Source organism: Populus trichocarpa, chromosome 18, assembly GCF_000002775.5.
Source record: "Populus trichocarpa isolate Nisqually-1 chromosome 18, P.trichocarpa_v4.1, whole genome shotgun sequence".
NCBI lineage: Eukaryota > Viridiplantae > Streptophyta > Magnoliopsida > Malpighiales > Salicaceae > Populus > Populus trichocarpa.
The window spans coordinates 5,630,685-5,644,254 of NC_037302.2; the positions used below are offsets into that span (position 1 = coordinate 5,630,685).

Below are 13,570 nucleotides of genomic sequence, written 5' to 3' on the forward strand. Positions count from 1 at the left end.
TGACTTGTGCTTGTCCGCTGGAGCTCAGAACAACATTCAACTCCTCAACATTACCATTAACAAAAATATTATCGAAGACGCGAAAATTTGAATTTTCTTCGAAGTCAATTGATGGAGCAACTCGATATGGTTCAACCAACTCACTTACTTAAAAGATATCATCTCTGACATTTGAGTCATCGTTCTCATCCTGAACAACCTCGACACGACCCTTGAGTTTGGTTTTCAATACGGATAACCAATCAACTCTTGAACGATCCTTTCTAAAGGAAGAGGTGTATATGTAATAAACTTGCTGACATTGCTTAGCGAAAACAAAGACATCATTGACGTTGTAGAGTCTAGCTTTTGAGTTAATTTCGACCAAACCATGATGAGGATCTACTCTAATTCCTTTGTCAATGGTGTCATACCAATAGCATTTGAATAAAAACACTCTATTATGTTTGCTATGATATTGCAGTTCAATTATCTCTTTTAATTTCCCATCATAGTCAACTTCAAACTCACTAGAAGTCGATCCCTTAAAACAAACATCACTGTTGTATGTCTTTCAACCCTGCCTATATTCTTCATTATGAAACACATATCCATTGAAAAAAATACTTGTTGTAGCACTTCACCTTTCTTTTAGGACCCAGACATAATAAACACAATGTAGCGCTAACATTCATTCCCATTTGATAAACCTTTTACATCAAGTACAACAATGAACAATAAACAAGAATTTTGTAACGAAATTAAGAGCCCGTTTGGCTCTGCGGCTGTGTTTTTTTTTAAAACGCAGTTGCAGCCGTTTGGTTACAAAAAATTGTGGTATACTGTTCACTGGGTCCCACCTTTTTTCTGCGTTGGAAACGCAGTATTTACAAAGCAAGAATTGCTTGCTTTTTTTGCACTGTTCACGTAATTGCACTGTTCAATGAATTTTATACATGATAATATTTTATCTAATTTTATTACACGCTAAAAAATTATGGAAACTGTTGTTATTGTCAGATAAATTTTGTACGTAATGGAATTGTAGATAGTTTAATAGAACAATAAATTTTTTTTATATAAAGTATGATTTATTTCATAATGTTACCGCAATAGTTAAATCCACAATATTTAAATTAAAAACCATCAATATTAATTTATATTTTTTTTAAATTATTTTATAACCTCAATTTCAAAAACATTCTTAACCAAACACCTTAAACTACTTTTTCTTCAACCTCAATTTCAACCACAGTTTTAACCAAACACCTATTTTTTCAAACCAACCACAACTAAAAGTACTTTTTATAAACCAACTTTTTTAAAACCACAACCACAACAGCTACCGCAATACCAAACACACTCTAAGTATCTTGATAGATAATGAGTTTGTGATAGTACTTACATATGTTTTGAACCACACCGTAAATTATTCATTTTGCAATCGAAATATTTGAGATTCAGTCAATTGTGAGTTATTAGACAGTAAATATTGACGATGTTGCATGCGAGGTATTCAACAATGTATTAGTTTGTAATATTATAAGAGAGAAATAGTCCATTAATAACAAAATTTAAGTAGTATTCTTACTAAATAAAAGGTTTCAATTCATCATAGTTAAATAACACATAATTATGTTCTTATCTGAATTCTATTTCAGACAAATATCTTTCCCTGACAACATTTTTTGGTGCGGGTCATCTAGGATTGGAGAATATTGATAAGTTCTCACTCAAAGACAATTCATCACCATTGTCATGCCTTGAAATGCGATTGATTTTTATTCTCAAATGAAGCTTGAAATAGTACGAGATAAATGTTGAGATCTCCTCAACAATATAGGTCTCACATATCGATGCCTCAATATGCACCTTGTTTTTTACCTTTTCTTTAGGTTTAACAAGTACCTGCATGGAATTAAACGAACGTTTTCAATTAATAAAAACAATGAAAATAGTATCGAAGATTACATTGCACATATAATCTCTAACCTCTCGAATGGATACATCCATCTATACTGGACTAGACCTCCAACTTTTGCCTTATATGGTAAATGTTTGAGTAAATGCTCTATCGAGTCAAAGAATGATGGAGGGAATATCATCTCAAGTTTTTATATTGCCTGGACAATATTTGTTTCAAACCTTTTAATGTGTTGTGTCCGCAACTTGCTGGAGCATATATCTCTAAAGAAATGACTGATCTCCGTAAGTGCATCTTATATCCCCTTTGTCAATAAATCATGATAAGCTAATGGAATGAGTGTTTGTATAAGCACGTGGCAGTCATGACTCTTCATTCCATACAATCTACAATCCTCTAAATTAACCAACCTTGATATGTTCGAAAACGCAAACTCTTCAGCCATTGGTAGACTAGTAGTTGTGCATTCTTGTCTAAGACGAAGCTTGCTTTGGGCTTTGCGACCCGTGACCCGATATAAACCAACTCTATATTTTTACAATGACAAAACAATGCTATATCCATTCTAGACTTGATATTGTCCTCTGTCTTCCCCTTCACGTTCATGACCGTGCTGAAAATGTTCTCAAACACGTTCTTTTCTATGTGCATGACATCAAGGTTATGGCGGAGGAGATTGGTCTTTCAATAAGGAAGCTCCCAGAAAATACTTTGATTTACCTAGTTGTGGGTCAAACCAAAATCAGGAAACTTCTGCTTATCGGATTGAAAACTAAACACAATATCACCGTACTCTGACACCACATCATACATTTCTTCACCGGAAGGACGTGAGGTTGCAACATCCTTTTCAATTCTGCCAATACAAAAATCCTTTTTGTTCTTTCTATATTTGTGATCTGTTGGCAAGAAACGCTGGTGGTTTGTAAAAAAAAGATGCTTTACCCTTGTTTGTTAGCATGAATGCCTTGTTAATTTCCATCCAGTATGGACATGCTAGTTTTCCATACGTATTCCAACCAGAAACCATTTTATAAACTGAAAAATCATTGATAGTCCACATCAAAGCTACCCTCATAAGAAAATTTTGTTTCGTCAATACATCATAAGTCAACGCTCTAGAGGACCATAACTGTGCCAACTCATCAATCAACAGTCGAAGACAAATATCTATATTCCAGCTTGAACTATTAGGACCAGGTATGATCGTAGATAAAAACATGAACTCCAGCCTCATACATATCCCTAGTGACAAGTTGTAAACCGTTAAAATAACCGGCTAACAAGAATAAGAAGCAACAAATGACCCGAATGGATTGAATTTGTCTGTACGTAGCCCAAGATGCATGTTCCTTGATTCAACTGAAAAGTGAGGATGCATACTGTTAAAGTGTTTCCATGCTTCACCGTCGGAAGGGTGCACTATCACTCCATCCATTGCATTAAATGAATGGTGCCATATTATGTGCTCAATAGTTTTTGGTGACATGAATAACCTCTGCAGTCTATGTGTGAATGAGAAATATTTAAGTTTTTTATGTACTACAAGAGTCTTTTCCCTGTTAGTTCTGGGTTTATAACGGGAATGCCCGCATGTTCTATACTCGGTCAGCTTAGCATTTTCAAGGTAGTACAACATGCAGAAGTTTGGACACATGTCAATTTTACGGTATCCTCGGGGTTTCATCATGGACTTAGCAGTATAGAAGTTCTCTTTCAGCCTGTTCCCTTCAGGTAAAATGCTTCTCGTCCATTTGACAATTCTGTCATGACCGACCTCACTCAACCCATAATCCGACTTGATGATAAACACCTACGCAACGATCGATAATTTACTGTAATTTGTGCAGTCATCCTATAATGGTTTGTCAGAATCTTTCAAAAGATTAAAAACCTAGTCACGTCTGCATTATGTTCTTCATCTATGATTGGACATTAACTAGTATGACCTTGATGCATTCTCATCGCATCCATAACTATAGTCTTATAAGAATTACTATTGTCAGTTTCAACTCCATGCACGTTGCTAGTACTAGAAGTTGACCTAACCATTCTTTCTATCATGGTCTTGTGATGAACAAATTGTTCTCCGTGTGCATACCAACACAAGTATTCCTCTATGAACCCTTTGTGTAGAAGATGCATCGTTACAACATCTGGATAGAGAAAATTTTTATTTTTACACCTCTTGCATGAACACCTAATACCGCCTCCACTAATATTTCTTGAAATAGATGTTGCGTAATTAATAAAACCCTAAATCTCATTACAATAATCCATCCTCCGCAATCCTTGGGGTGAATTTCGATTTATCCATGAACGATCATCCATGACTTCTATCGAACCTATATATATATATATATATATCAAATAATGATGACAACAATATGTATTAATTAACTACATTAAGTAAATAATCAACCTACTTTCATACTTCTTTTAATTTATTATCAATTATCTATGAAAATTACAACTCGGCAATAAAATTGACAAAATATAAAACGAACCCGTTAAATAAGCTATTATTTATATCATCACAACACACCTAAGTCGATAATTCGATATAAGTTTCAATAATTTACAAACAAATACAATTTTACAAAATCTAAAACAAACCATAACATGTATATAATCATTTATCCATACAACAAGTTTGTTTAAGAAAAAACAATAAAACAAGTAAACACCCAAACAAAATACATATATTACAAAAATATACAATAAAAAAAATTGACATTTCAAAATTGTTTTCAAATTAAAAAAATAGTAGATTTACTTATTTAAAATGAAAAATCAGCAATAAAATTGCTAATGTGACTGGAAAAGTCGAGGAAGGATGGGGGAAGGGGGGCTGTTAGTTGCAGATTTGAAGGGGGTGGGGAAGGGGGTTTGTTTAGTTGCAGAGGGGAAGAAGGAGAAATAAAGAAGGGGAGGGTCGCTGACCAGTTCATATATTAACTATTACCGATGGATTTATCGACATAATGTTTCTATCTGTCAATCTGTCGCAATTCTGTCGGTATAAGTGACATGTCATTGTACAACTTTTCCTATTTAAATCCAACTGTAATTCTATCGGTAAAAGCATCCATAAAAAATTACACGTTATCGTGCGTTTTGGTTTTTTTTTTAAATTCTTTTTATTTCAACTGGGATTCCCTCGGTATTTACCGACAGACTATTTCTGTCAGTAAATACCTATGGAGTTGGCGATGAAATCAATTCAGTCGGTAAATATCATCCTAAAATATCGACGAAATATGTCCGTAGGTGATTTCGTTTGTATTCGTAGATTTTCTGGTAATGTTTTAACATTGTAAAGATTATTTAGTCATTATTTGGAATAAATAGTAATCCTGTAAAGTGTCACAAACTTATAAACTCATGATATAATCTGTAATTTTCCCAATAAAATAAATTAAGATTTAGAAACTATTTGATTAAAAATTCATGATAGTTTTGGATCATTTAGCTAAAATAAAATGATATTGCTTCACATTTATTTGATCCTCTTCATTTGCAAGTCTAACAACATCCTTAAAACAAGAATTTGAACCTACTTGAGTCTATTGAAATTTCATCATGGAAAAAGGTTTCCTTGCACACCAAAATTCATTTTTCTTCTACTTTTACCATGTTTTGCTGTTTATTCTCCTTAAATATCTTGCTAGCTAAGAATTTTATTTTGGGATGGTAAAATTAGAGAGAAAATTTGGGGGGGGCTAAAATTTAAATTTTTTTATTTTTGAAGTTAAAAATCTAATTTATAAAAAAAAGAACTGGAAATTGTTTTTTCCTTGCAAGCCCCCCTAATCCCGTCCCTGTTGCTGACAACATCTTCCATGTACAAGTTGGCATACAATTCAAAGGGAAACAATATTTAATCCTCCATCTGGTTTTGAAATGATTGAGATATGAAAACAATGCTTTCAGTTGTGTGTCAATGTTGATTTAGATAGTGTTTATTAAAGTAGTAGTTTTTTTTTAAAAAGTTTTTTTTTTTTAGAAATATATTAGAATAATATTTTTTTAAAAAAAATATTTTTGATATTAATATATCAAAACAATTTAAAAATATATATAAAAAAATAATTTTAAAAAAATTTAAATTTTTTCAAAAACACAACCCAACCACCCAACCACGTAGCAAAACTGGGTTTTAGTCAACTTTAGATAACGCAGATAAAGAAAACTATAGTTTTATTAAAACAACTAATCATGATGAACAAAGCAATCAGCTTGAGGTTTCTAATTATCACCATATCATAATCTTGCTTTTTCCTCTATTTCTAAAGATTGTGTATCTTTCCTGTAGCTTAGGGGTATGCTCGCAGATTTTACAGGTGCAATCAAGAAGAGACACATGAACCTTATTGTTCCTTTTTAAACCATTATCACGGCCACAAACACCAAGCATGCAATTTGCACAAATGAGAGGAAAAGATACGTAGGTAAGCAAAATTGTAATGATAATAACAATCTAGAATTGAAAGGAAAGGCGATAAATTAAAAGGTGAAAGGTAAAAGGGCAACCCAGAAAGTGAAGTTGGGAATTCTCAGTGCAGCTTTCTGTCATATCTAAGTAAGTGGGATTGTAGGGGTCCGCAAGCCACAAGAGATGCTCGGTGCATGAAGTGTTGTGATGCTAATGATGAAATGGATGACTTGATATTTGTTCAATGAATTCATTGAACAATCCCGTTGATTCCTTTGAAAAAGAACAAAATCTGGCTCCTACATTTCAAGACCTGGCAGGCTTACCTCCCGCACCCATCAAGCTCGGGGTGGCAAAAGCATGCCAAAAAAGATGAAAGTTTCAACAATTTTCATGATGGATCCCTTCACTAATTTACTCTCAGCAATGTATACTACTAGCTAGCATGGCATGCACAATTCCATATGCCACATTAAAATGACTTGTTACAGGGCAGGCAAGCTAGTTGATGGTGAAGTGGGAAATCTACTCTTGAGCTGCTGCATGTGTTTGAGACATTTCCCTAGCAGCCAAGAGGGTTTACTTGCGGGTGGACCATTAGACTAGTGCCTTGTAAGTCGTCTCCAACAGGGTTAAGTAGTCACCACCACACGTTTTTTTTTGCTACTTGCTTGATCAAAAGTCAAAAGCATTTTACTGTTTGTTATAATTAAGATATAAGAGACATAAAGTTTGCCATTCAATTGCCTCATACTGGTCCTATATAGACCAAACTTATGGTAGGCTTAGGAGTAAAGAGCATTATTTGATAGAAGCTTGACAATGAGATGAGAGGCGGCATCATTCGAAAAAACCATTAACAGGATATTGCTGGAAAAAGGAATACTAAAGCTCGTAGTGTCAACGTCAGTCTGCTATGAAGGGACCATCATAGGAGGTTCGGACGCTGCTTCTTGAATAGGATAGCAGCAATGCTTCGTCTTGGACATCTGTCTATTGTTTTTTTGAGTGCATTATTGATAGATATTGCCATTTATAACTCAGTTTAGCTGTGCATCCCTGGAATTCAAATTTAAAAGTAGACTATAAGAAATACTTATGATGATTTGTTTACAATTTGATTATGAATTGATGGTACACAAGAAGAAGCTCTAGCCGTGAATGGCTAGAAATTGTAGTCAAAGATGAATGGCTAACAATGTTAGCCAAAAATAAACCATATTCTTTGGGCCTTGGCCTGAATAGCGACTCTTCTAATCTAGCCCGACTAGTTTTTTTTTTTATTTTTTATCCTTTTAAACACGTAAATATTTTCTCGAGTTTTAAGAAGTCAAAATGCGATGCTATTATTATCTATGTATACAAAATTTTTCTATACCCTTATTAACAAACTCTTTAAGCTATCATTTTTTGCCAATAATTGCAGTTCAAACACGCACCTTTTTTTATGCAAATAAATTTTTTTTTTCTCATAAATAACTATTTCTCATTAATATATTATTGACATTTCACCAAGTGCTCCGCCAATAATGATGTTAGAAACTACAACCAATGATAAATACTAATATTTTTACCAGTTAATTGTACATTATTCTCCATGTTTGAAATAAACTGATATAATCCATAAATATCTTAAATCACTAACTAAATAAATATATTCTAAGATTCAATATTTTTTGACCAACCATTTACTCTATAAATTGTTTTCTCTCCTTCAACATATTTACTGATTTAAGCATAAAAACATTTCCCGTGTCGTACGAGAGTTCTTTTTCAAGCAAACTTCCACTATTGTCAAGCCCAACAACATAAAATCGTAGGCTTGTTTTTTTTACGATTTCATGGGGAAGAAATCTGAACTCGGAATATAAAAGTTGGCTAAAAAAATCCCAAATCCTTGAAAGAAAATTACTATGTAGTTTGGGGTCAAGAAATTTATGTGCATTTGCATCTTGTTGCTCCATCCTTTCAGTCTTTATCTTATCCCCATTTAGTGGGAAATTAAGACAAAGTTGAGCAGAGTCAAAATGCCAACTTGCTTTATAACTCCCTAGGTAGCTTGCCATACGATACTGTGTTTCCTTCTTAGAGTGGAGTTTGTCCTTTCAGGTTGTTGATGCTCCCTTTTTCCCCCCTTCTTCAGAAAAATTAGAATAAATTTTAGGCTAGCTTTAGAAAGTAGTTGTATAGGAGTGGAGGAATCTATGTGCCTAAACCTTAGAACTCGAGATCTTAATTTCTCCTATTGTCTTGTTGAATTGTTTCCCCTCTCATTTCCTTTTGCAATTTGCCTCTTTCATTGCAAGTTATATCATTGTTTACCTCCTACTTGAACAGTCAGCTCCTGAGAAAGGATTGAAGCAGAATATTATCAAGTTTGTCTGCTCAGCTCTATTTTCTGGTAAAGAAAGATGGAGGAATATATTCAGGGCTTCAATATGACATCTGAGAAAGAAGAATGGCATAAAAGCCACAAAGCATCAGAGGACAAAAAGCTAGAGTTGAGGCTTGGTCCTCCAGGAGAAATATCCCTTGTTTACAAGACCAATCCCACCACTCATGGAGCCAAAAGAGTACTTGAACACACAGTTGGAGCAAAACCATCAGAGGGATACTGGTTTACAGATACAGATGAAAAGCAATACAAGAAGTTCTCAGGTTATGAGGAAGGAGCTGAGGAGGTATTCTCTTCTCCATGGTTAAGTAACCCCTTGCATTCTTCGACTTTTCACAGGGAGACCCAGAAGGAGTTACTGCAGCCTAAGCCTTCATTTCTCCAGTGCTCTAAAGTTGAAGAATTACAGTGCCCAGATAAGATGGCATGTTCTACCTCTTCTAGTGTCCCATTTCCTGCTACCACAGCTGGGACCAATGGCTGTCATAAAAGGTTATCCTGCTTTTCTCAACCTTTTCTTCCAGCTGATGGAAATTGATCATAATCATTCTGTTCCAGTTTTACTTGCTGATTGACCCTCATGAAACAAAACTAGAGGATTATGAAAGAAAAAGGCAGCACAGTACATTCATATGATTCTCTATGATCAAAATAAAGTTACTCTAGTAATTGTTATAGATGAAATGATTTTGTCCATATCATGATACTTGTGGCCCTAGTACAGAATGGTATCATTATAGGATGCAGATAGAATACCTAAAAATGGCCCATTTCATGATATCCTGACATTCTAACAAGGTTTTGGCCACAATTGTACTTAAAGATCTTCACCACGCACATATTAATTTGTTTCTGGTAAGTATCTAGTCCGCAGGTTGCCTCTAACAGTCATACACTGACAATTCAACCATTTAATCAAGTAATTTGTGTTTCATATCATTGCAGCAGAGCTATATAACTTAATACATTTTTCTTTTTGCAAAAGGCATTTTTTTTAGGTGAATTTTACTTCATTTCATCCATGTAGTAATGAATGGTAGTTGCAAAACCAGCCATGCACAATCCCTAGCATTTTACTTTTGTAGCTTATGGATTTCCTCACACCCACCAAATTTATCATGGAATTACCTTGGCATATATTTCCATGTCGAGTAAACACAACCTTGTGCTAATACTTAAATTGGAATGTTCTGCTAGGAATAAAAATCCATGCTGAATTGAATTTTATTGCTGGCAAAAATCTGATGTTTATTTTCTGCTCTATGAATTTGTCTATTTAAATAAGCAGAGCTGCACTTGCACCAGTAGTCGGGTGGCCTCCAATCCGGTCGTTTAGGAAAAACCTTGCAGGTAGCAGTACTCCAAAGCTGGTATCTGAGTCACGAAATAAACCTCCAAAAGAAGGGAGTAGCTTAAAACCTGACAGTTTCAGAAATGACTTGTTTGTAAAGATCAATATGGAAGGAGTCCCTATTGGAAGAAAAATAAACCTCAATGCCTATGACAGTTACGAGAAACTCTCTGTTGCCATAGATGAACTCTTCAGAGGTCTTCTTGCAGGTTAGATAAAAAGACAATCATGGTCTAAGTGCATCGTGTTTATGCCTCAAATATCAGGTTATTTACTTGTTATTTTCTTGTTTTAGCTCGAAGAGAAACTGCTGATCCTAGGAATGACAAAAAGGTGAAAGAAGCAAACGCAAATGCAGGTTCAGTTTCTGGAAGTGGGGAATATACTCTCGTTTATGAGGACAATGAAGGAGACAGGATTCTTGTTGGGGATGTTCCATGGCAGTAAGTTTCTGTGTACCTCCCTTGTCAGTAGCTTTTGTGTATTAGATCATTTCAAAATGACATAACTAAAACCTTAACCATTACTATAAAGGGGTTAAAATTATTTGTCTAATAATGAAAACTGAAAGAGAGATTTCAATCTGAGATCATCGATAAAATCAGAATTGTACAAAGACAAACTGTTACTTGACTGGTGATTACCTATTGTCAATAGCTGGTGCTTGGAGATTTCAACAATCATTCAAGCCTTCATTGTGACAGCTTTACTTCTGTCTTCTATTTCTGATTCTAAGGAAGTTGTATGTTTCCTGCAGTATGTTTGTATCTACAGCAAAGAGATTGCGCGTACTGAAGAGCACTGAGATTTCCACTCCACAACGTGCGTTTACTTTCAAGTTATAAAGTTGATAACTGTCCAATGATTTCTCCTTTTCCTTTTTTGCGCTGTAGAACTTTTAAGACTTATAGTGGATCTTTGGCCATTTGCAGTTTCAGTTGGTAACAACAAGCAAGAAAAGACACCACTTAGTCCTGCAGTAGAAATCGGAAGATGAGGCTTTTAATGGAGAGTGAAATCTTGAAGTGGAGAATTTTCCTTAGAATGAAACCTGACTTTAAGTTTCCCATATTAAATTAGTGGCAATCCTTACATTAAAAGTTCGGAATCCTTTTAGTTCATGATGCTGAAGAAGAAAAATGTAAACTTCCCCCGTCTGTCACTACTTGGAGGGTCAAACCTCAGGCTTCGTAAAATAAGTAGTCTGTTCAACCTTTATAGAATAAGTAATTCGTTGATGCAGAAATGCATTGACATCTACCTTGTGATGTATATAAATGTGTCTGCTTTCAGCCTAGTTTCTTCAAGACCTTGATGGGACTTAGAAATCTTGGGAGTTCAACCAAGATTGGTTTAATTCCTCCAGTGTTCATCAAAACGAGAGGTGGTTCAAGCGAAGGCAGGAGATTCTGTGCAGTCAACATAATATAAAAACTAATGCTGCTACAACTGGTTCATATGCAAGGAAGTGAATCCTTCAATGCAGTGTATTCTAGTGGCCTTTGAGACAAGTCAGAAGATCAAGCAGTCTGTATGCTAAAATAATGTTGTTGGTGCAAATTACTATGGCTGTTATGTAAATAATAAGAATGTTATGTGCATAATCTTATCAAGTCCAATTACAAAGTTTGTAGTGGATCTTTTGCTGGACTGGGCCAACTTCATGTCATCATATGATGTCTTGTTCTGCGCTATCCATTTTGTGCATAAAATGAACCCTTGTGTTATAGCTTTTCTTAGGATTTATAGATTTTTCCCTTCTGTAATATTTTTCATTTTCAGGTGAGTTTGACTTTGTGTGCTACCGCTGTTCTTAATTGTAGAGAAAGACCAAGTTTCTGATAAGTCTAAATACTTTGATTTCTATCAACTAGTAAGTTATGTGCATGCAAGAATTTTAAATAGAACATAAACTGTAACCGGTATCCTATTTAGTTGCCTCTACATCGATCATGCGAATTCAAGATTTAAAAAGTGTGAGCTATTTTTCTAAAGATGTGGAGTATGCTGTGGAGTGGAGTATGTTGAAGGTGTTTTGAATTTCTGAAGCTGGGGATTGTTATGCGAATGAGGACTTTTTGCTGATGAGATTATAAAGTTGGAGACTCTTTTATTGATGAATCTTGTTCTTCTACATGCCCCCTCAATCAAAAAGGTTAGGAACAAATCCTGAGATTATCACACAGAAAATTAAATCGAATAGAGAGCAGCGACTTTGTTTGTGTATCTAGATATCAGTCTGTTGCAAGGAAGAAACTGATTACTGGGTTTGAACGGGGGGAAATTCAAATTCAGGGTAGTAGTTTGATTAAATGGTGTGTTTTATTATAAGTCCATATAAGTCAATACTGTGCGTTTTATGTTTCTGTTATAGCCACGTGGGATGAAAGGGAAGCACGAGAATATTTTGGAAGGAACGACTATATATATATGGCATTCTGTTTCAACAGAGCCATGCAGAAATAATATTGAACCAATTCCCTTTCTTTCGGAGATTCTTCCCTCATACTTTCTCTGTGTTTTCGTCATCTTCTTCTCCTTCTTCTCTCTCTCTCTGTCTAACCCAAGTCAATTGGTCCAAGTGGTATCAGAGCAGCATCTTCAGACTCAAATGCCTCCTGAAACGAGATCCCAAGATGCTAGAAGGGTGGACGAAACCACCAATTTGGAGCAACCCCAGGCATATGATCAAATCCAACACAAGCTTAATGATACCAGGGCTGATGCTAATATACGCTTCAGAGAGCTTAAAGAAGCTATGGATGTCCTTGTTTCTCGCGTGGACATAACATTGCAGAAAACCCAGCTTTCTTTAGGGGAGTGCAGCTTACCCAGGGCCCCTCAGTTTCCCACCACAAGGGATTCCCCTGCCCGATTCAATTGGACTAATGAAGGTACGCCCCCTCAATATCACCTACGTAGACCAAAAGGAGAGTTCCATCTTTGAGGGAGAAGATGTCCTTAAATGGATTTATAAGTGTAACCAGTACTTCGATGTTGAAGAAATTGTTGAGCAAGACAAGCTCAAACTAGCTTCTTATTATCTAGATGACATGGCCCTATGTTGGCATCAAAATTTCATGAGAAGCTTGGGAGGGCAGGCTGTGTCATGGTTAAAGTATGTAGAGGCTCTCTACTACAAGTTTAGGGGGGAGAAGAACCCTTTAGAAGAATTCATTGAACTAAAACAGAAAAATAACTTAGAAACCTATATCAAGTATTTTGATATCCTCTGGAATCGATATGAAATTCTTAGAAAAATGCTTTGGTATTCTTTATAGGAGGGCTGGATGTAGAAGTCAAGAATATGATTAAGATGTTTGAACCAAAGTCCTTGAAGCAAGCCTACATCTTAGCTAAATTACAGGACAATACCCTCACCCATAGATGTTATGACACCAATCCTAACAAACAAACTTATCATCCAACCACTTTTGCCTACCAAAACAAACCTTCCACCCCTCCCAGCTACAATAAAAATCCACC

General features: G+C 35.2%; 1 protein-coding gene across 2 annotated transcripts; it reads left to right on the forward strand.

The window, feature by feature from the left end:
• Positions 1–8,171: 8,171 nt before the first annotated feature.
• Positions 8,172–11,734, forward strand: LOC7463734 (auxin-responsive protein IAA2). Of its 2 annotated transcripts, none has more exons than XM_024589569.2 (5): positions 8,172–9,225; positions 10,022–10,293; positions 10,380–10,527; positions 10,842–10,906; positions 11,378–11,734. In XM_024589569.2, the coding sequence occupies exons 1-5, from the start codon at positions 8,750–8,752 to the stop codon at positions 11,380–11,382; spliced, it is 966 nt and encodes a 321-aa protein (XP_024445337.1). In that variant the 5' UTR covers positions 8,172–8,749; the 3' UTR covers positions 11,383–11,734. The 2 variants fall into 2 exon arrangements, with proteins under 2 accessions (XP_024445337.1, XP_024445336.1); XM_024589568.2 differs by having other exon boundaries at positions 8,181–9,225; positions 11,017–11,734.
• The last annotated feature ends 1,836 nt before the right edge of the window (positions 11,735–13,570 follow it).